Source organism: Borostomias antarcticus (assembly GCF_949987555.1).
Source record: "Borostomias antarcticus genome assembly, chromosome: 8".
Taxonomy (NCBI): Eukaryota; Metazoa; Chordata; class Actinopteri; order Stomiiformes; family Stomiidae; genus Borostomias; species Borostomias antarcticus.
In genome coordinates this window covers 28,871,131-28,895,980 of record NC_140241.1, presented here as the reverse complement: position 1 = coordinate 28,895,980, position 24,850 = coordinate 28,871,131, and the positions used below count along the sequence as shown (strand labels likewise).

At 51.2% G+C, this 24,850-nt stretch overlaps 1 protein-coding gene across 2 annotated transcripts in view; it reads right to left on the bottom strand.

Annotated features, from left to right (window-relative positions):
* rgs3a (regulator of G protein signaling 3a) overlaps positions 1-24,850 on the bottom strand; it is a gene marked incomplete at both ends in the record, with an annotated part of 137,223 nt that overhangs the window by 53,473 nt on the left and 58,900 nt on the right. For both annotated transcript variants that reach the window (XM_084441657.1, XM_084441658.1), the window contains one exon: positions 355-1,191. In XM_084441657.1, the coding sequence (XP_084297783.1) occupies positions 355-1,191 (837 nt within the window). The remainder of the gene's footprint in view (positions 1-354; positions 1,192-24,850) is intronic.

Below are 24,850 nucleotides of genomic sequence, written 5' to 3'. Positions count from 1 at the left end.
TTACTGTTGCATCTCTGTGTTTCGTCTGTAACCATGTGTTTGGATTGCACTGCTGCCCGTCTTGGCCAGGTCTCTCTTGAAAAAGAGATAGAGAGATTTTTAATCTCAATGGGACCTTTCCTGGTTAAATAAAGGCTAAATAAAATTTAAAAAAAACACACAAAAAAAAATGAACCAGATTTTGAGCTACCTGAGACTGTGTGTGCTGTGGCCTGAACTTCCAACAAAGTATCATCATTCAACGTCCTCCCAGTAATTGATTAAGGGAGCATCTGGATGTAAAATTATGTGTGTGTGTGTGTGTGTACGCGTGTGTGTGTGTGTGTACGCGTGTTTGTGTGTGTGCGTACTAACCTTCCTCCCGGAGAACAGCATACACAGCTGGTGCATGGATCCCCCGTTCTTGGTCAGCTCTTTCTTCAGGGTCTTGGGGGAGGGCAGCGTCCAGCCCTCCTTGTTCCCGGCCCCGCCCACCTCCAGGCAGTTGATGGCGTTGTCCGAGGTGAAGCACTTCCCCCGGGGGTCCTGCAGCAGGCTCCCCTCGCTGTGCGTGCGGCGCCTCAGCGAGTTCTGGACGCTCAGCCCGCCGCCGTGCTTCTCGCAGGCCGACGCCTCCACCATGCTCCGCCGCTTGCTGTCGCTACGCTCCAGGTAGGCGTCGTCGCTGTCCTCCTCCTCCTCCTCCTCCTCTTCGTCGTCCTCCTCGTCATACTCGTCGTCGGTGTACGCCGAGGAGAGGCCATCGGCGCCGAAGGAGCGGTCCAGGCGGAGCTCTGGGATGACGAAGGAGGGGGAGGGGGAGAAGGGGGGCGGGGCGCTGGAGTCCGGGGGCTCGGGGGAGGCGTCGTCCTCGCCGGCGGCGGCCGGCGGGTCAGGCGCCGCCACGCCCTCCCCTCTTTCCTCGTCCTCTCCTCCTCCCCTTTCTACCTCCTCATCCTCCCCCCTCCACATCTCGGGCACCGAGCCCTCGGCGCTGCCGCCGTCCTCGCCCTCGGTGGAGGGCGGCGGGGTGGGGGGCGCCAGGCCGCCCGGCGGGGTGGGGGGCACCTCGGAGGAGAGGTGCGGGCTGCCCGGGGCGAGTGGCCCAGAGGGGCTAGATGGGTAGCAGAGGCTGCCCCCCCCCTCCTCCTCCTCCCGGGACCCCTGGGGGGTCAGCTCACAGGGAGGGGCGTCCGTCTTGGGCTCCAGCATCTGGAGAGAGTGGGGAGAGAGAGAGGGAGGGAGGGAGATAGAGAGAGAGAGGGAGAGAGAGAGAGAGGGAGAGAAATTGGGAATAAAATAAGGCGTTTATTCACCCAGAGACACGGGCTACGACAGCTGAGACTTAAGTCCTATCTATTTGACAGATTAAATATGAATGATTGCCACGTCGGAGCAATCTGCAGCACCTGGTCTTACGACACGGAAAGCAAAATCTGCTGTACAAAGATGACCTAGTCCTGCTGTCGCCCACTCTCCAAGGGCTACAGCAGAATCTGCTAAGACAACAACTTCAGCGAAGTGTTTGGCAAAGGGCAGGCACTTTCCAAAATGCTTGGCAGGTGATTGGATGAGCCATCTGTCCGTCTATCACGCACTAACTTCAACCACTTCTGTCCTCACACCTAAACCCGCCCAGTGTAGCCGTTTGTATTGTAAATTGTAAATTCCTCAGAACCAACACTGATTGGCGAGATCGTTTTCTGATTGGGCACAAACGGATCTCTATGGAGAGTATTCAGACTGATTTGTGAGAGAAACAGAATGTGAGCTCGCAAAATCAGGATGGTCTCACAAGGCTAGCGAACTGCGGGGTTCACTTGGGACAAGTGGGACAAACTGGGACAAACACCCAAACAAAACAGCGTTCTGCAATAACATTTTGCATGTAACAAAGAATGCATGCAGTGCAGAATTAGGTCAATATCCATTAATAATCAAAGGTCAAAAGAGGGCAATCAAATTTGGGAAACTTTTTTTTTTTTAAATGACCCCCACTCATGCCATTACAAAGCCCTGAAATTCCAAAGAGCCCCAGCTAATAGCTGGTCTTAATGCTTAGTTCACTCAGTAATATTAACAACCTACAGCATCAGGACCAGCACACTGATACAAAATCAATCAGATCAAACTAATTATAACTTCAGTTGAGATCACTTTAGTCAAAATTGACCCATTTATTTGCATGCGACGATATGCAGCATATGAATTTTGGCGGTGTGCTCTGTTCGGGGGGCCCCCTGCCTTCCACAGCATGTGGAGGGCGCGTTGGTAGGGGGAGGCGAATCTGGATGTCCACCCCCCCCCTCTGGGTCAGCTAGGGTGCCGAGGAGGGAACGGCATCGATGTAGCCCCCTGCCTCTATGGCGATCAGGGTGGGCCGTGATCGGGAAGACGCTCTGAGGTAACTCAGCCCACTAAGACCGCCAAAGAGAGCCACAGGGGGACTGCTGTACATTATAGTCCCTGGCCCCCACGGGCCGGCGCTTCGTGGAGTTCCGAAGGAGATACAGCCTAGTGTCTCTGCCTCCATGGTGACTGGAGGGACCGCTGGATGGCCCTTCGGAGATGTTTCGGCCCACGATCACCACGGAGAGCCACAGAGACTAAGCAAGTGAAGTTCCCCGGCTTCCACTAGCCGACGCATAGTGGAATACCAGAAGAATGCAGCAATACCCCCGGAACAGAGAGCAACGACGACAACAGAGACGACATCGACAGAACACGGGCGGAGCAGGGGAGGAGGTGGGGCGAGCGCGCAGATACGAGCGATCAGCAGTAATGGTGAGAGCAAACATGACATGTTTTGACAGCTTAAATACATGCGCTCTAGCGTGCTGGACCAATGCTATGACAGCTGACAGTCAGCTGGTACGTTGCGTCATTACGGGGTGTGACTAATCAGCCTCTGCCGATTAGCCCGGCGTTGACGTCCGTGCCTCGCCTGAAATTACGTCGGAGACTTCATATATGAAAAGCAAAACTACATCACCTATTTGGACACACAAACACAAAGCAAAATGCAGTGCGATCTGGCCCTAAATAGGCAGTGCACCCTGGGAGATTATCTGATAAAACCACATTGACAAAGTACAGATTGAGTGAGCACAGCATGGCCATTGAAATAGGTCACCACCGAAAATTGTGCCGTCCTGTCAAAGAAATATTGTGTCAACAGTGCTTTCTGGGGGAGGTGGAGACAGAGTTGCACTTTACAGACAAATGTGAAAATTTTAAAAACATTTCCCTAAATTCAATACACATACATGACCTGCCTGACAAAGACAAATTAAAACTCCTCTTGGGGGAAAGAGCAGAGTGCTCTACACTTGCGGCACCGTTTCTTGCTTCTCGCCACAGTCTGAGGGATGGACGGTGAGTGATAGAACAACACCACACCACAGCTTTTTACTTAGACACACACACACACACACACACACACACACACACACACACACACACATGTTACTGTGCCAATGTTCATTAAACATATTTACTTTTTTTGTTAGATTTACTTTTACTGTTAGTTACCGTTACCACTTATTATGTTTCTTTATTTATACTGATTGGCGAAATAATTGCGACCGCCAAGTAAGGGCATGAACACACCTCAACAACTCAATCAAAGACTAACACGCTAAAAGCCCAGCGATGCTGAAATGCACGCCACCCAATCACAGCTCCATTAAGGGATCTATACTGGAGCCGGCGCTGCCCAAATTAGACCTCCATCCTGGGGGCCAGATGCCCTCCCCTGCGATCCACATCAATCGATTCAGCTGTTATTGACTTGTTAGTGTGTTTTGTGCCTGATGCTGCAGCTCAGTGACTGACTGGTAGCACGGCTTCTATAAAACCATGTCTGGGAAGAGAGAGAGGATAGATCAAGAGAGAGAGAGAGAGAGGGAGGAGAAAGTGGATAGATAAAGAGAGAGAGGATAGAATAGGAGATAGAGGGAGAAGAGGGAGAGAGAGGGAGGATAGATAGAGGGAGGAGAGAGGGAGGAGAGAGTGGAGAGATAGAGAGAGATGATAGAATAGGAGATAGAGGGAGAAGAGGGAGAGAGAGGGAGGATAGATAGAGGGAGGGAGGAGAGAGAAAGAGAGAGAGTGGGGAAGAAAGATGGAGCGAGAGATCGGTAGGAGAGATAGAGAGGTAGGATACATAGAGAGAAGGAGGAGAGAGATATACATACAGAGAGAGAGAGAGAGAGAGAGATACATACAGAGAGAGAGAGAGAGATACATACAGAGAGAGAGAGAGAGATACATACAGAGAGAGAGAGAGAGAGATACATACAGAGAGAGAGAGAGAGAGATACATACAGAGAGAGAGAGAGAGAGATACATACAGAGAGAGAGAGAGAGAGAGAGAGAGAGAGATACATACAGAGAGAGAGAAAGAGAGAGGGGGGCGGTAGAGGCTAATATGAGTGCCCAGAAGCTCTCTCTGCGACAAGAACTACTGGGAACAAGCTATGATATTTTTGGACACCATTGAGAATCCGATGGGATTTAGTTTCAGGTGCTGATTGGCCGGCATAGATAGTGGACCGTGCGAAAGGGCTCAATTGCCCTCTGATTGGTCACAGACCACAGATTTCCACTTTTCAAGTATTTCTAACGAGTCCTGCGCTCTAGTGAGCTGTCAGTAGCATATCATTACTGGGACTTTCTTCCACATTAACTCTCACTTCACTGAAATTTGTATTAGAGAAATGGCAAAGTGCATTACCTAAATGTGTTTTTCATTTAGTTCTGACAATACGCTTCTGATGAAATAATGTTCAAATGCAGCTGGATTTGAAAGGTACAGATGTGGGAAGTTAGAAATTTCCCAAGCTGCAGCATTTCAGCATCGCGGTATTTGGCAGGGAAATCCCGTTGGAAATCTTGTGGGATTTGAGACGGGTGTTATTTCGTTTTAGTGATGCACCACCGCCAGGTGGCGTCTTTGAGCAGATTTAGCAGGCTGGGCTCAGTGTTTTTCTCCTATAGTCTACGAATGAAGACAAGCCTGATCATTGCATTATTAAATTTCACATTCTTTAATTTAAATGCTCTGTTGTAAAAGCATTTTGAGCTGAATTTAGGTGCTATACAAATAACATTTATTGTTATTATTACCTTGTTCTCAAACACATTTTTCTCCATCTGGATGTAATTGAATTATTATGAACATATCAGTATCTATCTCAGTAACTGACGTCGGGTCAAGACGTGGTGTCTGTTAAGTCAAATGCGCAAAATAACTATTGCTAACCATGGCTAACAATAGCTTACTTGCCTAGAACTACAAAGATTGGGCAAAAGTGAGTGTTTTGCGTTTTGTTTGTGGAACGCATTCAACTGGGATGTGACGCCGTCCCGCCAAATCAAACCCAAGGAATCTAAAAAGAAGGAAGAGACATTACGTCACTGTGTAGCGTGTGCAAGACGATTTGTGCCAGGAATCAAAACGTACAGGTCGGCCGACATTGAAATGAATGGGATCGCCTCCTCCTCGTTTACGACTTGTCATTTTAACAGATCATTACCCCGGATGGCAGAATCATCGGTAATTTGTTGACATTTTAACACGCTAAGGTTTGATATATTGGTTGATGTATATTTCCTCCAGATAGCTTGTGTAATGGATGTCAAATAGCCGTTGATGTAATGGGCTGGACATGATTTGGAAGTCTGGCAACCCAAGTGGACATTGTGTTGATATAGGCTCTCGCTTAGCAAATGTTTTCAGGTAAGTAGCTCAACGTTTAAACGTTTTAATTTCGCATCATTGGTAAATTCTTGTTGACTCAATAATAAAATACCATTAAAAGAGTTGGAGCTATTTGTTTGTCATTTGCATATAATATTAGCTATGTTAGCTCGAACAATAGCTAGCCTATTAGGCTACTTATAACTAATGTTACTAGGTGTAATTCCAGTTTCAGATATCTACAATTTAATTCTGACTAGTCATAATTCCAGTTCAAGATATCTTTAATTCCCATTAATTCAAGATATCTACAATGCCATTTTAAGATATCTTAAATTAAGTTTAAGATATCTTAAATTAAGTTTAAGATATCTTGAATTAAGTTGTAGATATCTTGAATTGGAATTATGACTAGTCAGAATTAAATTGTAGATATCTGAATCTGGAATTACACCTAGTCATTCAGTTATAGATATCCGCAATTCACATTGTGGATATCCAAATTCTGTAATGACATACCCCATACACGTGAATGGCAAAAGTAGTTTGAATCTAATAGGCGAAATGACGTTGCAGATATCTAAAATTACCTCATTTCAATGATGCCGAGCATACAAAGACATTAATTATACAATCAATAAATAGCCTACTAGCACTGTAATGCATAACCTATTTGATCAGAGCTGCTTGCGGGACTGGCTCAGCAGAAATGCATTTAGCCTAGGCTACAGCTTGACGTCATTGACTGGATGTCTGACCATAGTACAGTCAAATAACGTGAATGCAACGTTCAAGTAACGTGTGCTGACTCCTCTCCTCTGTCCATGTTTTGTCTTGCTCCAGGTTGCCTGTTTCAATATCTGTGTGGTTTGTATGGCTCTATGTGCTACTAACCCTGTTCTGCCTTCCCTCTCCCTAGTGCCTCTCTCTCTCCCTCCTATCTTCTAACCAGGTCCAGTGGATGCCCCACTGTCACCAGCAGACCTCCCTGAGTCCGATAGATACCCCCGTGTCTGCTGTGGATGTCGTAGCATGTCTGTAGAATGTCCTCTCTCCTATGATGCTTTTTTAGCCTCTCTTACTCTGAAATGTAATTTAATGTAATGTATTGCTTTATAAATGTTCTTAGCCGGTAGACAAACATACTCCAGGAGCTTGCTTGATCGCCTTGTTGAGAGGGGTTAGGGAAGAATTTTTACAGCTCACTTATCTGGCCCCCGGGTGATTACTGTTTTTTTGCTTCCCTCTGGAATATGTAGAGAGTGGGTCTTATGCCCACCTCCCTTGTTCTCTGTAAAGCGCATTGTGTTGCCTCTGGGTATGAAATGCGCTCTACAAATACAGCTTTGATTGATTGATTGATTGATGTTTTGTGTAGTGCTTGACTGGAGACCAGGTCGAGACCTGCTAATGTGCTGTGCTGTATGCAGTGGAGAGATGTTGAAACCAAGGTCATATGTTCAGCTGGAGGAACTATGCATCCAAGCACCAAGGAATGAGAAGTCAATGATAACATACGCCGGGGTAATCTCACTTGCTGGCGTAGAGGGTGTGTGCGTGTGCGTGTGTGTGTGATAGACCGACTTCCTGTCTAATTCACTTACATGAAAGTTACATTACATTACAGTCATTTAGTTGACACTTTTATCTAAAGCGACTTAGAATAATTGCATTTAACATAGGAAAAGCCAATGTACTATTACTTGCCAGAACTCACAAATGCATCTCCTTTCTAAAACAAGTGACTAAGAGCATAATCTAGTTCTAAAGGCAAAGTGCAAGAATAGCTATCTATAATAAAAAACACACACACACGTACATACACACACACACACACACGTACATACACACAAACATACACACACGCACACACAAACACGCACGCACACACGCACACACACACACGCACAAACATGCACACACACACACAAACATACATCTCTAGCTTTTTTTCCTGCTGCTCTGCTTGTTAGTTTAGACACATTCCAGGTTCTGCGATGATATCCTGTCTGGACACACACACACATACACACATGCACGCACACACACACACACGCACATACTCTAGGCCTGTCACCCCAGGGACCAGAGGCACAGAGAGGAAAACAAACATGTCCTCTCAAAGACCCTCTACACCCAGCAGTGTGGACAAAGATTCAGTATGTACTGTTTAACCTCTAGTCTCTGGCCCAATGAGAAATACACACACACACACACACACACACACACACACACACACACACACACACACACACACACACACACACACACACCCTGACAGAAAAACCCAAAATACACCAACACAAACAAGCACCCCCCCTACACACACTCCTCCAACACACACACACTACACTATACTACAGAACTTCAGAGTGCTGAATCAGGCTACTGTACATGCCCTCCACACACACACGCACAGAAGGAAATATGCACGCATGCACATACAGTATGCACGCACGCGCGCACGCACGCGCACACACACACACATATAAACAGAACACTATTGTACTAAAGAACACAATGCTAATTTAGCTTGATCCTCCTTTCAAGCCGGCACTCAGCTTACCCATAGCAATACATGAAAAGTACATGAAAATGCATTTTTGATGGAATGAGCCCTGTACGACACTTAAGACATACTGTACTGTCTTGTTTAAAATGCTAGTGATATTTAACACAGTAGCCTACAGAGCCATGCATTGTTGTCAGTGGCGGCTGGTCAATAAAGGGCGATGGGCGCTGCCCTGCGGTGGTGAAAAGTGGAAGTTTTATTATTATAATAAAAAATAAAAAAAATATATATATATATCTCTCTTCTGTGAATGAGACCTTAGCCCAGGGGCGATAGATTCTCAGCCCTTTCCAGCGCATTCAACAAAGCAAGAGCATAACAACGGCATAGTAACCCTTAGCAAATCAAAAATATCTCATGGGGATGAAGATATTATCGCCCCAGACATGAAAATGCATTTTTTATGGCATGGCCCACACAGAGACAGGCAGGCAGACAGACAGACAGACAGAACTCTTCCAATTGATAGCACCACGGCCTACAGTCAAACAAACTGTAAATGGTTCATTCACGAAGGCCCCTGCCATGACGTGGTTCTATGACGTTGTATATGACTGCAATCAGGTAAATGGTAAATGGACTGCACTTAAATAGTGCTTTTATCCAAAGCACTTTACAATGGCCTCTCATTCACCCATTCACACATACATTCACACACCAATGGTGGCAGCTGTCACGCAAGGTGCTAGCCTGCTCATTGGGAGCAATTTGGGGTTCAGTGTCTTGCCCGAGGACATTTCGACATGTGGACAGGAGGAGGCGGGATTCGAACAGCGGACCATACGATCATTGGACGACCCGCTCGACCTCCTGAGCCACAACCGTCCAGTAGAAACACACTGAAGGTGTGAACTGAACTAGTGTTGGGTGTGTTGTCTACCTACAAAGCACCCGACTCAAAATTCACACTGCGGGCTTCCTTCCTCTCTTTAAGTAATCACTGCATCACAAACAGATGAAAGCAATGTTCCTGTTCACTGTGCAAGTGATTTCAGATCTAACTCATCAAACCATGAAGAGAGGATTGAATGCTACTATATATAATATCCGATTCCTCTCCATTGTCCTGAGGAGTTCCGCAAGGTTCTGTTCTGGGACCGCTGCTTTTCACGTTCTCTTTGTTACCCTCGGGGCTGATCATAAACAGATTTAATATTGCTTATCACTTATATGGGGACGATATCCAGCTCCACTTCACATTCAAACCATGTGAGCCACCCAGTCTGTCTAGGCTGATGGATTGTCTTCTCGCCATTAGTGACTGGACAGCTGAAAATTGAGGGTGGGGGGGGGGGGTTGGGTGGGGGTTGTTTACAGTGTATGTGGCCTATTTAGCCATCCTGCCTTAGTATTCTATGCTCTGCATCTTTGTCCCTTTGCTTTTATCATCTCTGTGAAGCACTGTGTGGCTGTCTGTGAAAAAACGAAGTGAATTTGACTTACTTACTTACTTAATTATTTACTATACCATGGGAGGCCCCCATATAGTTCTTACAGCAGTGTGTGTGTGTGTGTGTGTGTGTGTGTGTGTGTGTGTGTGTGTGTGCGTATGCCTATCTGTGTAGGTGAAGCAGAGAAAGAGAAGAGGAACGAGTGAAGTGAGGAGAAAGAAAAAAGCCAAGGCAAACAGTTAATGTACACGCGCACACACACACACACACACACACACACACACACACACACACACACGATGATAATGATGATGTCATAATCATCATCATCATCAATCTCCACATAAGACTACCATCATGTGTACTGAAGTAGCAATAATCAAGGAAGAGTTTCTCAGTCAACAGAAAAAAAATAAAAAAATATCCCCCCCCCCATCCCTCTCTCCCTCCCTCTGCCTCTCCCACTTTCTCACTCTCTCTCTATTCCCCTCCCTCTCTCCCCCCTTTCTATTTCTCTCTCTGTCCGCTTACGGCCCTCGTTCTCACATTCCACCAAACTCAGAGTAAGATCGTCCTGGTTAACCGAGCGAACGTGAAAGCCTCCAGTACGAGGCTGGGGGGTGGGGCTAGTAGCCCCCCACCCTCCAACTGCCCCCCAGCCTCCAACTGCCCCCACCCTCCAACTGCCCCCCACCCTCCAACTCCGGTTCCTACTGACAAGATGCTGGGCTATTCTTACCCAGGGAGAGGGACAGGACTACAGACAGAGGGCTGTTTTTCTGCTCTCCAAATTGATCCATGATATAATTTTCTCTCTCTCTCTCTCTCTCTCACCCTCCCTCCATCTCTCTTTTGTTAAACAAGTTGTGGATTTTAGAAAACCACTAAAGGGCAGAAACCTGAAGTATGTCAGAAAGTGGGCAGCTTGAATATCCATGCCACTCGTTCTAATGTAGTAGGATACACAAACGCAGTCACGCACACGTATGCACACATGCAGACACACAAACTTTATCTCTCTCTCTCTCTCTCACACACACACACACACACACACACACACCCACAGGCACACGTCCCACACACACACACACACACACATAGGTATGCATAGACACACAGGTACTGTATGCATAGACAGACACACAGGCACACGCAGACAGACAGACAGACAGACAGACAGACAGACACAGACACAGACACAGACACAGACACAGACACAGACACACACACACACACACACATATACACAATGCATAGTATCCACTCTAATGACATACAGAGTATACAACAACCAAGTGTCATCCAACCAGAAAGAAATCTACGATTAACTATTTCATACTTTCCCAGAGAGCTTAATGCCTTTCAAAGGCTGTAAATTCAAGTCACCACTCTCTCTCTTCCTCTCCACTACCTCTCCCCTCCACTACCTCTCCCCTCCCTCCACTCATCTCCTGTCTAACAGCAGCAGCCGGATGACAGACAATGCTGGAGAGGCTAAAAGCTCCTTCGATGTCACTCTCTGACAGCATACACACAGTAGGAGTACACACACACGCGCGCGCACACAAATGTGTGCGTACAGGTAAAGAGGACTAGGTCCATTAATCATTAAACGAGACATGACCAGAACCGCTGGGTCCCTGCTTACAGCGGTGGGATGGACAGATGGAATATATATCTAAAAAGGGAAATAAGAGAGAGAGCAAAGATGAGAGTAGACAGACAACAACAAAGGTGAAAGATCAGACAGGGAGAGAGAGAGAGAGAGAGAGAGAGAGAGAGAGAGAGAGATGGGTGAAGGGAGCTAAATCTCAGAAAATTGCCCATCTCGGCTTTCCTGTGGGTAAAATTGCTTACGGCCGTGTTAACAGCATTACCAGACAGCCTGGCTGGCTAAAGCCCTCCTACCCTCTCATTCCACTCCATTAAACCTGCACGTACACAAACACACACACTCACACACACACACACACTCACACACACACACACACTCACAGATGCACACCGTCATAGAAATGGTTATTTCTCAGCCTTGTCCTTTGTTTTACACACGCACACATACAAAACCTACAATCAAGTGAACACAGACACTCACAAACACACACTCACAGATGCACACATACAAAACCTACAATCAAGTGAACACAGACACTCACGAACACAGACGCAGGCCAGGGAGCGTCAGTGTAAAGTGTGAACTTTGACCGCCAACGGTAACCATGGAAACGTTAAACCCTCCCTTGAGGGCAAGCGAGCGGTGTTTTGTCGGTTGAGTTTCTTCAACGTTAACAGGGGAAGTAGGTTACTTAGCACAGTACCCTGCCCTGCCGAGCCCGGCCCAGCCTACCTGACACAACACACACACACACACACAGCCCTCTAGGTGACACCTATACACTTGCCTGAGAGGCAGCATTCAGCACCCCAGATAACCTGGCTTCTAGACACTGGGATACAACAATTCTAAGAGAGACATATTTATGTATATATAGCATTTTGTGAGAGAGAACAGCGAGGAGGAGGAAAGAGAGAGGGAGAGAGAGAGAGAGAGACAGAGAGAGAGAGAGAGAGAGAGAGAGGCAGAGAGAGAGAGAGAGAGAGAGAGAGAGAGAGAGGAAGGGGGAGACAGTGAGAGGAAACAAAAAGAGGTTTGGACATAGAAATAAGATGCTAGGGGTCAGAGAGAGAGAGGGGATGGGGGAGAGAGAGAGAAGAGATGCTAGGGGTCAGAGAGAGAGGGGATGGGGGGAGAGAGAGAGAGAAGAGATGCTAGGGGTCAGAGAGAGGGGGGATGGGGGGAGAGAGAGAGGAGAGATGCTAGGGGTCAGAGAGAGAGGGGATGGGGGGGAGAGAGAGAGAAGAGATGCTAGGGGTCAGAGAGAGAGAGGATGGGGGAGAGAGAGAGAAGAGATGCTAGGGGTCAGAGAGAGAGGGGATGGGGGGGAGAGAGAGAGAGAGAAGAGATGCTAGGGGTCAGAGAGAGAGGATGGGGGAGAGAGAGAGAGAAGAGATGCTAGGGGTCAGAGAGAGAGGGGATGGGGGGGAGAGGGAGAGAAGAGATGCTAGGGGTCAGAGAGAGAGGGGATGGGGGGAGAGAGAGAAGAGATGCTAGGGGTCAGAGAGAGAGGGGATGGGGGGAGAGAGAGAGAGAGAAGAGATGCTAGGGGTCAGAGAGAGAGAGGATGGGGGGAGAGAGAGAGAGAGAAGAGATGCTAGGGGTCAGAGAGAGAGAGGGGATGGGGGGGAGAGAGAAGAGATGCTAGGGGTCAGAGAGAGAGGGGATGGGGGGGAGAGAGAGAGAAGAGATGCTAGGGGTCAGAGAGAGAGAGGATGGGGGGAGAGAGAGAGAGAGAAGAGATGCTAGGGGTCAGAGAGAGAGAGGGGATGGGGGGGAGAGAGAGAGAGAGAAGAGATGCTAGGGGTCAGAGAGAGAGGGGATGGGGGGGGAGAGAGAGAAGAGATGCTAGGGGTCAGAGAGAGAGAGGATGGGGGGAGAGAGAGAGAGAGAAGAGATGCTAGGGGTCAGAGAGAGAGGGGATGGGGGAGAGAGAGAGAGAGAAGAGATGCTAGGGGTCAGAGAGAGAGGGGATGGGGGAGAGAGAGAGAAGAGATGCTAGGGGTCAGAGAGAGAGAGGGGATGGGGGGGAGAGAGAGAGATGCTAGGGGTCAGAGAGAGAGGGGATGGGGGGGGAGAGAGAGAGAGAGAAGAGATGCTAGGGGTCAGAGAGAGAGAGGGGATGGGGGGGAGAGAGAGAGATGCTAGGGGTCAGAGAGAGAGAGGGGATGGGGGGGAGAGAGAGAGAGAGAAGAGATGCTAGGGGTCAGAGAGAGAGAGAGGATGGGGGGGAGAGAGAGAGAGAGAAGAGATGCTAGGGGTCAGAGAGAGAGGGGATGGGGGGAGAGAGAGAGAAGAGATGCTAGGGGTCAGAGAGAGAGAGAGGATGGGGGGGGGAGAGAGAGAAGAGATGCTAGGGGTCAGAGAGAGAGAGGGGATGGGGGGGGAGAGAGAGAAGAGATGCTAGGGGTCAGAGAGAGAGGGGATGGGGGGGGAGAGAGAGAGAAGAGATGCTAGGGGTCAGAGAGGAGAGGGGATGGGGTGGAGAGAGAGAAGAGATGGTAGGGGTCAGAGAGAGAGAGGGGATGGGGGTGGAGAGAGAGAAGAGATGGTAGGGTCAGAGAGAGAGGGGATGGGGGGGAGAGAGAGAGAGAAGAGATGCTAGGGGTCAGAGAGAGAGGGGATGGGGGGGAGAGAGAGAAGAGATGCTAGGGTCAGAGAGAGAGAGGGGATGGGGGGGGAGAGAGAGAGAGAAGAGATGCTAGGGGTCAGAGAGAGAGGGGATGGGGGGGAGAGAGAGAGAGGGGATGGGGGGGAGAGAGAGAAGAGATGCTAGGGGTCAGAGAGAGAGGGGATGGGGGGGAGAGAGAGAGAGGGGATGGGGGGAGAGAGAGAGAGGGGATGGGGGGAGAGAGAGAAGAGATGCTAGGGGTCAGAGAGAGAGGGGATGGGGGAGAGAGAGAGAGAGAAGAGATGCTAGGGGTCAGAGAGAGAGGGGATGGGGGGAGAGAAGAGAGAGAGAGAGAAGAGATGCTAGGGGTCAGAGAGAGAGAGGGGATGGGGGGAGAGAGAGAGAGAAGAGATGCTAGGGGTCAGAGAGAGAGAGGATGGGGGGGAGAGAGAGGAGAAGAGATGCTAGGGGTCAGAGAGAGAGGGGATGGGGGGGGAGAGAGAGAGAGAAGAGATGCTAGGGGTCAGAGAGAGAGGGGATGGGGGAGAGAGAGAGAGAAGAGATGCTAGGGGTCAGAGAGAGAGGGGATGGGGGGGAGAGAGAAGAGATGCTAGGGATCAGAGGAGAGAGGGGATGGGGGGGGAGAGAGAGAGAGAGAAGAGATGCTAGGGGTCAGAGAGAGAGGGGATGGGGGAGAGAGAGAGAGAGAAGAGATGCTAGGGGTCAGAGAGAGAGAGGGGATGGGGGGGAGAGAGAGAGAGAGAGAAGAGATGCTAGGGGTCAGAGAGAGAGAGGGGATGGGGGAGAGAGAGAGAGAGAGAAGAGATGCTAGGGTCAGAGAGAGAGAGGGGATGGGGGGAGAGAGAGAGAGAAAAAGAGATGCTTGGGGTCAGAGAGAGAGAGGGGATGGGGGGGGAGAGAGAGAGAAGAGATGCTAGGGGTCAGAGAGAGAGAGGGGATGGGGGGAGAGAGAGAGAGAGAAGAGATGCTAGGGGTCAGAGAGAGAGAGGATGGGGGGAGAGAGAGAGAGAGAAGAGATGCTAGGGGTCAGAGAGAGAGAGAGGATGGGGGGGAGAGAGAGAGAGAGAAGAGATGCTAGGGGTCAGAGAGAGAGGGGATGGGGGGGGAGAGAGAGAAGAGATGCTAGGGGTCAGAGAGAGAGAGGATGGGGGGAGAGAGAGAGAGAGAAGAGATGCTAGGGGTCAGAGAGAGAGAGGGGATGGGGGGGAGAGAGAGAGAGAGAAGAGATGGTAGGGGTCAGAGAGAGAGAGGGGATGGGGGGAGAGAGAGAGAAGAGATGCTAGGGGTCAGAGAGAGAGAGGATGGGGGGAGAGAGAGAGAGAGAAGAGATGCTAGGGGTCAGAGAGAGAGAGGGGATGGGGGGGAGAGAGAGAGAGAGAAGAGATGCTAGGGGTCAGAGAGAGAGGGGATGGGGGGGGAGAGAGAGAAGAGATGCTAGGGGTCAGAGAGAGAGGGGATGGGGGGGAGAGAGAGAGAAGAGATGCTAGGGGTCAGAGAGAGAGAGGATGGGGGGAGAGAGAGAGAGAGAAGAGATGCTAGGGGTCAGAGAGAGAGGGGATGGGGGGGAGAGAGAGAGAAGAGATGCTAGGGGTCAGAGAGAGAGAGGGGATGGGGGGGGAGAGAGAAAAGAGATGCTAGGGGTCAGAGAGAGAGGGGATGGGGGAGAGAGAGAAGAGATGCTAGGGGTCAGAGAGAGAGGGGATGGGGAGAGAGAGAGAAGAGATGCTAGGGGTCAGAGAGAGAGGGGATGGGGGGGAGAGAGAGAGAAGAGATGCTAGGGGTCAGAGAGAGAGGGGATGGGGGGAGAGAGAGAGAAGAGATGCTAGGGGTCAGAGAGAGAGAGGGGATGGGGGGGAGAGAGAGAGATGCTAGGGGTCAGAGAGAGAGGGGATGGGGGGGAGAGAGAGAGAAGAGATGCTAGGGGTCAGAGAGAGAGGGGATGGGGGGGGAGAGAGAGAGAGAGAAGAGATGCTAGGGGTCAGAGAGAGAGGGGATGGGGGGAGAGAGAGAGAAGAGATGCTAGGGGTCAGAGAGAGAGAGGGGATGGGGGGGAGAGAGAGAGAGAGAAGAGATGCTAGGGGTCAGAGAGAGAGGGGATGGGGGGGGAGAGAGAGAGAGAGAAGAGATGCTAGGGGTCAGAGAGAGAGGGGATGGGGGGAGAGAGAGAGAAGAGATGCTAGGGGTCAGAGAGAGAGGGGGTGGGGGGGGAGAGAGAGAGGAGATGCTAGGGGTCAGAGAGAGAGAGGGGATGGGGGGGGGAGAGAGAGAAGAGATGCTAGGGGTCAGAGAGAGAGAGGGGATGGGGGGGAGAGAGAGAGAAGAGATGCTAGGGGTCAGAGAGAGAGAGGGGATGGGGGGAGAGAGAGAGAAGAGATGCTAGGGGTCAGAGAGAGAGAGGATGGGGGGGGAGAGAGAGAAGAGATGCTAGGGGTCAGAGAGAGAGGGGATGGGGGGAGAGAGAGAGAAGAGATGCTAGGGGTCAGAGAGAGAGGGGATGGGGGGAGAGAGAGAGAAGAGATGCTAGGGGTCAGAGAGAGAGGGGGAGGGGGGGGAGAGAGAGAGAAGAGATGCTAGGGGTCAGAGAGAGAGGGGATGGGGGGGAGAGAGAGAGAGGGGATGGGGGGGAGAGAGAGAGGGGATGGGGGGGGAGAGAGAGAAGAGATGCTAGGGGTCAGAGAGAGAGGGGATGGGGGGGAGAGAGAGAAGAGATGCTAGGGGTCAGAGAGAGAGGGGATGGGGGGAGAGAGAAGAGATGCTAGGGGTCAGAGAGAGATAGGGGATGGGGGGGAGAGAGAGAGAAGAGATGCTAGGGGTCAGAGAGAGAGAGGGGATGGGGGGGAGAGAGAGAGAAGAGATGCTAGGGGTCAGAGAGAGAGGGGATGGGGGGGAGAGAGAGAGAGATTAGAGATGCTAGGGGTCAGAGAGAGAGGGGATGGGGGGAGAGAGAGAGAAGAGATGCTAGGGGTCAGAGAGAGGGGATGGGGGGGGAGAGAGAGAGAGAAGAGATGCTAGGGGTCAGAGAGAGAGAGGGGATGGGGGGGGGAGAGAGAGAAGAGATGCTAGGGGTCAGAGAGAGAGGGGATGGGAGGGAGAGAGAGAGAAGAGATGCTAGGGGTCAGAGAGAGAGGGGATGGGGGAAGAGAGAGAGAGAAGAGATGCTAGGGGTCAGAGAGAGAGGGGATGGGGGGGAGAGAGAGAAGAGATGCTAGGGGTCAGAGAGAGAGGGGATGGGGGAGAGAGAGAGAGAGAAGAGATGCTAGGGGTCAGAGAGAGAGGGGATGGGGGAGAGAGAGAGAAGAGATGCTAGGGGTCAGAGAGAGAGGGGATGGGAGAGAGAGAGAGAGAAGAGATGCTAGGGGTCAGAGAGAGAGGGGATGGGAGAGAGAGAGAGAGAAGAGATGCTAGGGGTCAGAGAGAGAGGGGATGGGGGAGAGAGAGAAGAGATGCTAGGGGTCAGAGAGAGAGGGGATGGGGGGGGAGAGAGAGAAGAGATGCTAGGGGTCAGAGAGAGAGGGGATGGGGGGGAGAGAGAGAGAAGAGATGCTAGGGGTCAGAGAGAGAGGGGATGGGGGGGGAGAGAGAGAGAAGAGATGCTAGGGGTCAGAGAGAGAGGGGATGGGGGGGGAGAGAGAGAGGGGATGGGGGGGGAGAGAGAGAAGAGATGCTAGGGGTCAGAGAGAGAGGGGATGGGGGGGGAGAGAGAGAGAGAGGATGGGGGGGAGAGAGAGAGAGAAGAGATGCTAGGGGTCAGAGAGAGAGGAGATGGGGGGAGAGAGAGAGAGAGAAGAGATGCTAGGGGTCAGAGAGAGAGGGGATGGGGGGGGGAGAGAGAGAAGAGATGCTAGGGGTCAGAGAGAGAGGGGATGGGGGGGAGAGAGAGAGAAGAGATGCTAGGGGTCAGAGAGAGAGGGGATGGGGGGGAGAGAGAAGAGATGCTAGGGGTCAGAGAGAGAGAGGATGGGGGAGAGAGAGAGAAGAGATGCTAGGGGTCAGAGAGAGAGGGGATGGGGGGGAGAGAGAGAGAAGAGATGCTAGGGGTCAGAGAAAGAGGGGGGGAGAGAGAGAGAGAAGAGATGCTAGGGGTCAGAGAGAGAGGGGATGGGGGGGGAGAGAGAGAGAAGAGATGCTAGGGGTCAGAGAGAGAGGGGATGGGGGGGGAGAGAGAGAGGGGATGGGGGGGGAGAGAGAGAAGAGATGCTAGGGGTCAGAGAGAGAGGGGATGGGGGGGGAGAGAGAGAGGGGATGGGGGGGAGAGAGAGAGAAGAGATGCTAGGGGTCAGAGAGAGAGGGGATGGGGGGGAGAGAGAGAGAAGAGATGCTAGGGGTCAGAGAGAGAGGGGATGGGGGGAGAGAGAGAGAGAAGAGATGCTAGGGGTCAGAGAGAGAGGAGATGGGGGGAGAGAGAGAGAGAGAAGAGATGCTAGGGGTCAGAGAGAGAGGGGATGGGGGAGAGAGAGAGAGAAGAGATGCTAGGGGTCAGAGAGAGAGGGGATGGGGGGGGAGAGAGAGAAGAGATGCTAGGGGTCAGAGAGAGAGGGGATGGGGGGGGAGAGAGAGAGAAGAGATGCTAGGGGTCAGAGAGAGAGAGGATGGGGGGGAGAGAGAAGAGATGCTAGGGGTCAGAGAGAGAGAGGATGGGGGGGAGAGAGAGAGAGAAGAGATGCTAGGGGTCAGAGAGAGAGGGGATGGGGGGGAGAGAGAGAGAAGAGATGCTAGGGGTCAGAGAGAGAGGGGATGGGGGGGAGAGAGAGAGAGAGAAGAGATGCTAGGGGTCAGAGAGAGAGGGGATTGGGGGAGAGAGAGAGAGAAGAGATGCTAGGGGTCAGAGAGAGAGGGGATGGGGGGAGAGAGAGAGAGAAGAGATGCTAGGGGTCAGAGAGAGGGGATGGGGGGGAGAGAGAGAGAGAGAAGAGATGCTAGGGGTCAGAGAGAGAGGGGATTGGGGGAGAGAGAGAGAAGAGATGCTAGGGGTCAGAGAGAGAGAGGGGATGGGGGAGAGAGAGAGAAGAGATGCTAGGGGTTAGAGAGAGAGAGGGGATGGGGGGGGAGAGGGAGAGAAGAGATGCTAGGGGTCAGAGAGAGAGGGGATGGGGGGAGAGAGAGAGAAGAGATGCTAGGGGTCAGAGAGAGAGAGGGGATGGGGGAGAGAGAGAGAGAGAAGAGATGCTAGGGGTCAGAGAGAGAGGGGATGGGGGGGAGAGAGAGAGAGAGAAGAGATGCTAGGGGTCAGAGAGAGAGGGGATGGGGGGGAGAGAGAGAGAAGAGATGCTAGGGGTCAGAGAGAGAGGGGATGGGGGGAGAGAGAGAAGAGATGCTAGGGGTCAGAGAGAGAGAGGATGGGGGGGAGAGAGAGAGAAGAGATGCTAGGGGTCAGAGAGAGAGAGGGGATGGGGGAGAGAGAGAAGAGAAGAGATGCTAGGGGTCAGAGAGAGAGGGGATGGGAGAGAGAGAGAGAGAAGAGATGCTAGGGGTCAGTGAGAGAGGGGATGGGGGGGGAGAGAGAGAGAAGAGATGCTAGGGGTCAGAGAGAGAGAGGGGATGGGGGGGAGAGAGAGAGAAGAGATGCTAGGGGTCAGAGAGAGAGGGGATGGGGGAGAGAGAGAGAGAGAGATGCTAGGGGTCAGAGAGAGAGGGGATGGGGGGGAGAGAGAGAGAAGAGATGCTAGGGGTCAGAGAGAGAGAGGGGATGGGGGAGAGAGAGAGAAGAGATGCTAGGGGTCAGAGAGAGAGAGGGGATGGGGGGGAGAGAGAGAGAAGAGATGCTAGGGGTCAGAGAGAGAGAGGATGGGGGGGAGAGAGAGAAGAGATGCTAGGGGTCAGAGAGAGAGGGGATGGGGGGAGAGAGAGAAGAGATGCTAGGGGTCAGAGAGAGAGGGGATGGGGGGGAGAGAGAGAGAGAAGAGATGCTAGGGGTCAGAGAGAGAGGGGATGGGGGGGAGAGAGAGAAGAGATGCTAGGGGTCAGAGAGAGAGGGGATGGGGAGAGAGAGAGAAGAGATGCTAGGGGTCAGAGAGAGAGGGGATGGGGGAGAGAGAGAGAGAAGAGATGCTAGGGGTCAGAGAGAGAGGGGATGGGGGGGGAGAGAGAGAGAAGAGATGCTAGGGGTCGGGGAGAGAGGGGATGGGAGAGAGAGAGAGAGAGAAGAGATGCTAGGGGTCAGAGAGAGAGGGGATGGGGGAGAGAGAGAGAGAAGAGATGCTAGGGGTCAGAGAGAGAGGGGATGGGGGGGAGAGAGAGAGAAGAGATGCTAGGGGTCAGAGAGAGAGGGGATGGGGAGAGAGAGAGAAGAGATGCTAGGGGTCAGAGAGAGAGAGGGGATGGGGGGAGAGAGAGAGAAGAGATGCTAGGGGTCAGAGAGAGAGGGGATGGGGGGGGGAGAGAGAAGAGATGCTAGGGGTCAGAGAGAGAGGGGATGGGGGGGAGAGAGAGAGAGAAGAGATGCTAGGGGTCAGAGAGAGAGGGGATGGGGGGGAGAGAGAGAGAGAAGAGATGCTAGGGGTCAGAGAGAGAGGGGATGGGGGGGAGAGAGAGAGAAGAGATGCTAGGGGTCAGAGAGAGAGGGGATGGGGGGGAGAGAGAGAAGAGATGCTAGGGGTCAGAGAGAGAGGGGATGGGGGGAGAGAGAGAGGGGATGGGGAGAGAGAGAGAAGAGATGCTAGGGGTCAGAGAGAGAGGGGATGGGGGGAGAGAGAGAGAAGAGATGCTAGGGGTCAGAGAGAGAGGGGATGGGAGAGAGAGAGAGAGAAGAGATGCTAGGGGTCAGAGAGAGAGGGGATGGGGGAGAGAGAGAAGAGATGCTAGGGGTCAGAGAGAGAGAGGATGGGGGGAGAGAGAGAGAAGAGATGCTAGGGGTCAGAGAGAGAGGGGATGGGGGGGAGAGAGAGAGAAGAGATGCTAGGGGTCAGAGAGAGAGGGGATGGGGGGGAGAGAGAGAGAAGAGATGCTAGGGGTCAGAGAGAGAGAGGGGATGGGAGAGAGAGAGAAGAGATGCTAGGGGTCAGAGAGAGAGGGGATGGGGGAGAGAGAGAGAAGAGATGCTAGGGGTCAGAGAGAGAGGGGATGGGAGAGAGAGAGAAGAGATGCTAGGGGTCAGAGAGAGAGGGGATGGGAGAGAGAGAGAAGAGATGCTAGGGGTCAGAGAGAGAGGGGATGGGGGGAGAGAGAGAGAGAGGAGATGCTAGGGGTCAGAGAGAGAGGGGATGGGGGGGAGAGAGAGAGAGAAGAGATGCTAGGGGTCAGAGAGAGAGGGGATGGGGGAGAGAGAGAGAGAGAGAGAAGAGATGCTAGGGGTCAGAGAGAGAGGGGATGGGGGGAGAGAAAGAGAGAGAGAAGAGGAAGGAGTGAGTCTTAAGAGTCTGGTATGGCATAATTGGTTTGTGGAACACTTAGCTGCAAGAAGAACAGCTTCCCTCCATCATCGCAGAAGACCACAGAAGGATTAAGAGATGAGACGATTAGAGCCTGCTTCTTCTACAAACTTCCTCTCTCTCTCTCTCTGTCAGTTTGTGTTTCTGTCCAAATGATTCATTTCCCCATCTCTCTTCCTGGCTGTTCTCTGCTGTCCTCATCAACTGAGAGAGACTCAAGTGAACTCTAAAACTAGACCAGATTGGAGTGCTTCGAAAATTCCTCCTTAATCACAGACTTGAGGAGAGATCAGTCGTCGGAATGTGTGTAGTTCACGTGATTAGAGGGACATGGTTTCAGTGATTATTGTATTGGAAAGGTCAGAAGTCTTTCTTTCTCTCTTTCTGCACCCCCCACCCCCACCCAATACACACGAGTCAAGACACACACACAATCACACACACGCGCGCACATACGCACACACACACACACGTTCATGCTTGGTCTAGCACAAACACGCATACACACGTCATTGTATTATGAAACCATGTGCCGTCATGTGGCCTCAAGTACAATATGGCTATTTATACCAAACAACAAATCGTGCTTGTCGACTCCAATTGATCCAACGCCATCTTACTCACATCCCACCGCCAGAAACCTGTCAGAAGCAATGGGACAACAAATTGGCGAGTATTGATTGTGGGTGTGAGTGATCGCTTCCCATGAGGCCAACAGCGGTTCTGTCAATAGAACGGACCGCATCGATAGATGATCCGTTCCGAGTGGCCCTATCACATGCCTGACCCCACGCCTTCCGCTCCGCTCCCCCGTTCCCAGGAAAAGAGGGATGAGCCGGTTCTGGTCGCCAAGCCTCTGGACCATGATCAAGCCCACAGCGACGGAGCAAAGAGATTCGAGCCGCGGGCCAAAGAACGGAAAAAACAAAGAACGTGGCAGAATGACGCTTCCTGTGAAAACGAACGCCGAATTGAACCACGAAATCGCATGAACCCCAGAAGGCCTTCGGCCATTATAATAGTAGTTCTAAAGATATTCAAGATGCGTTTCTCCACTGTTCGGCTTCCACCTGTTCGGCCGGCGACACAGTTATATGAATGTGATTTATATCGGGGTGGACAGAGGAGAAAGTGCAGCGCTGATATCATCTCCTCAAATACATTATCTCTCTCTAGGGGGAGTGGAGCGACGGAGGAAGGAGGTGTAATGGCACCAGAATACTGTACAGCACTGTGGATATATTAGAGCAATCTAACAGGGACACAGCCCAGCAAGATATCCCAGCCTGACCCTCCGGTACTGTCAATCCCACAGCGGGCGTTAAATATTTAATAAAGAAACGTCTATTTTTGTTAATATTTCAGCTCAACCAGGGAAGTGGATGTTTTTTTCTTCCCTCCTCTTAGATGAGGTGGTGAAAATGTATACGAAGAAACAAGAGAAAGAGGAAGAAAAGCAGTTAACCATTTCTTCTGTGCTGGGGGGTCCTTCAGTAAACCTTGGTATTTCTTCTGTGCTGGGGGGTCCTTCAGTAAACCTTGGTATTTCTTCTGTGTTGGGGGGTCCTTCAGTAAACCTTGGTATTTCTCTGTGCTGGGGGGTCCTTCAGTAAACCTTGGTAGTTTTCTCTGTGCTGGGGGGTCCTTCAGTAAATCTTGGTAATTTTCTCTGTGCCAGGGGGTCAATGTCAATGTAATTGTTGTGCGAGGCGTAAGCCGTCGCACCAAGAAAAGCGAATGACGATTTGTGCCTCCGTCGGGTTGTTGACCTGCAGTTCTATGTTGCTACCACAAGAGGCAGTGGTCCCAGAACATCAAAAGAAAAAGACTCCACAGATTTCCCAGGTCAGCGGTGGCCGAGTGCATAGTGCGTCTGACTAACAGCAAGTTCAAGCCTTGGTGTGGACAGTATTGTAGTGTATTTGGTTTGACTTACCGAGTGGGTTACTAGGCAACCGCTAGGGGTGGTCTCGGGGGGGAGACCTGGGAGTTTTTAGGTGGGTTTTTCTGGAGAACTGGGAAGTGAGTTCACTCTCTGGGGTTCTGGCGCGACTTGCAGTTAGTGCTGTCCGTCTGAGCAAAAGGGCAATAAAGACACTCTTCTTTTGTAAACCGGCCTCGTCCTTGTCTACCCAAATGAAGGCTTCAGCATTTTGTCACTGGATGCTATAGAAGCTTTGTAAAAATGCGATTACCTGGTGGTTCTATGTCAGTTATTGAATTTATGTGACATTATTTCATGTCATTTCAATTCACAGCTATTTCAGTGGCATGACTAGCTTTCGTCCTACCAGTCCTGAACAGAAACAAGTCAGCCTCGCACCTAAGCCAGGCTGGACCTGGCCTGGTATTTATATAGCACCATTCATACAAATTAATGTAACACATACTGTAGTGCTTTCCATAAAAATATCCTTTAGTCCTTCAGTAAACCCTATTTTTTTCTGTGCTGGGGGGGGGGGGGTCCATCAGTAAACCTCAGTATTTCTTCTGTACATCCTGTTTCTGCGGCACAGCACTGGAGTCAAAGGTTGCAAACAAAGACATTATCAATTCTGACTGAAGGTCACGGGGAAAATGTCAGTGGTGCCTGTGACGTCCAGGCTCTGAGTCAATGTCACCACTGAATTAGGGCAACGTAGGAGTGTTTGTGTGTGTGTGTGTGCGTCAGGCAGTGATGGCCATCTTGTTTCTATATTCATAGTGCTGTCTCACTGCTGTGAGTCTGAACAAGATCTTAAGCCTTTGTTCTGGTCTGGGCCAGTCTGTGTAAAGGTCGTTGATAGTCCCGTCCACAGCTACATAAGACAAAGCCAATGGTACCAGTCAGGAGAGAGGAGAGGGAAGAGAAGAGAGAGAGAGAGAGAGAGAGAGGAGTGGGGAAGAGAGGGGAGAGAGAAGAGACAGGAGGAGTGAGAGAGAGAGAGAGAGAGAGAGAGAGAGAGAGGAGGGAGGGAGGGAGGGAGAGAGAGTGGGAGAGAGGGAGAGAGAAGAGACAGAGGAGAGAGAGAGAGAGGAGGGAGGGAAGGGAGGAGGAGAGAGTGGGGAAGAGAGGGAGAGAGAAGAGACAGGAGGGAGAGAGAGGGGCAAAGGGAGGAGAGAGAGAGAAAAGCGAGAAGGACAAAAGAGAGGAGAGATACAGACAGCGCAGAAGGCAGAGGGAGAGAGATGGAGGGAGGGAGAGGCAAAGGAGAGAGAGAGAGGGGGGGGGGCGTGGGGGGCTAATGGATCATGCTGAGGTAAGGATGTGGCACACAGCAGACCCAGTCAGCAACAAGCTAATGTGCTTTACCCATACATCTCATCTACACCCAACCTCTCAGTCGCACTTGACACCGTCTAATCTGAATGCTGAATACATTTGCATTCCTGTCTGGTGCGTTGAGACTGTTGACCGAAGACGAGGGGTGATCTTTGCTTGTACACAAACACACATACATACACGCACACACGCACAGCAAACACACACACATATGCGCATGCAAACACAAACAATTACTCACTCACATGCGCACAGCCAGACGCACACGTGCACGGTCGAGAACACACAACCCCAGCTTTCTCCCTAACGAGGAGGAAAAGAGCCCTATTCC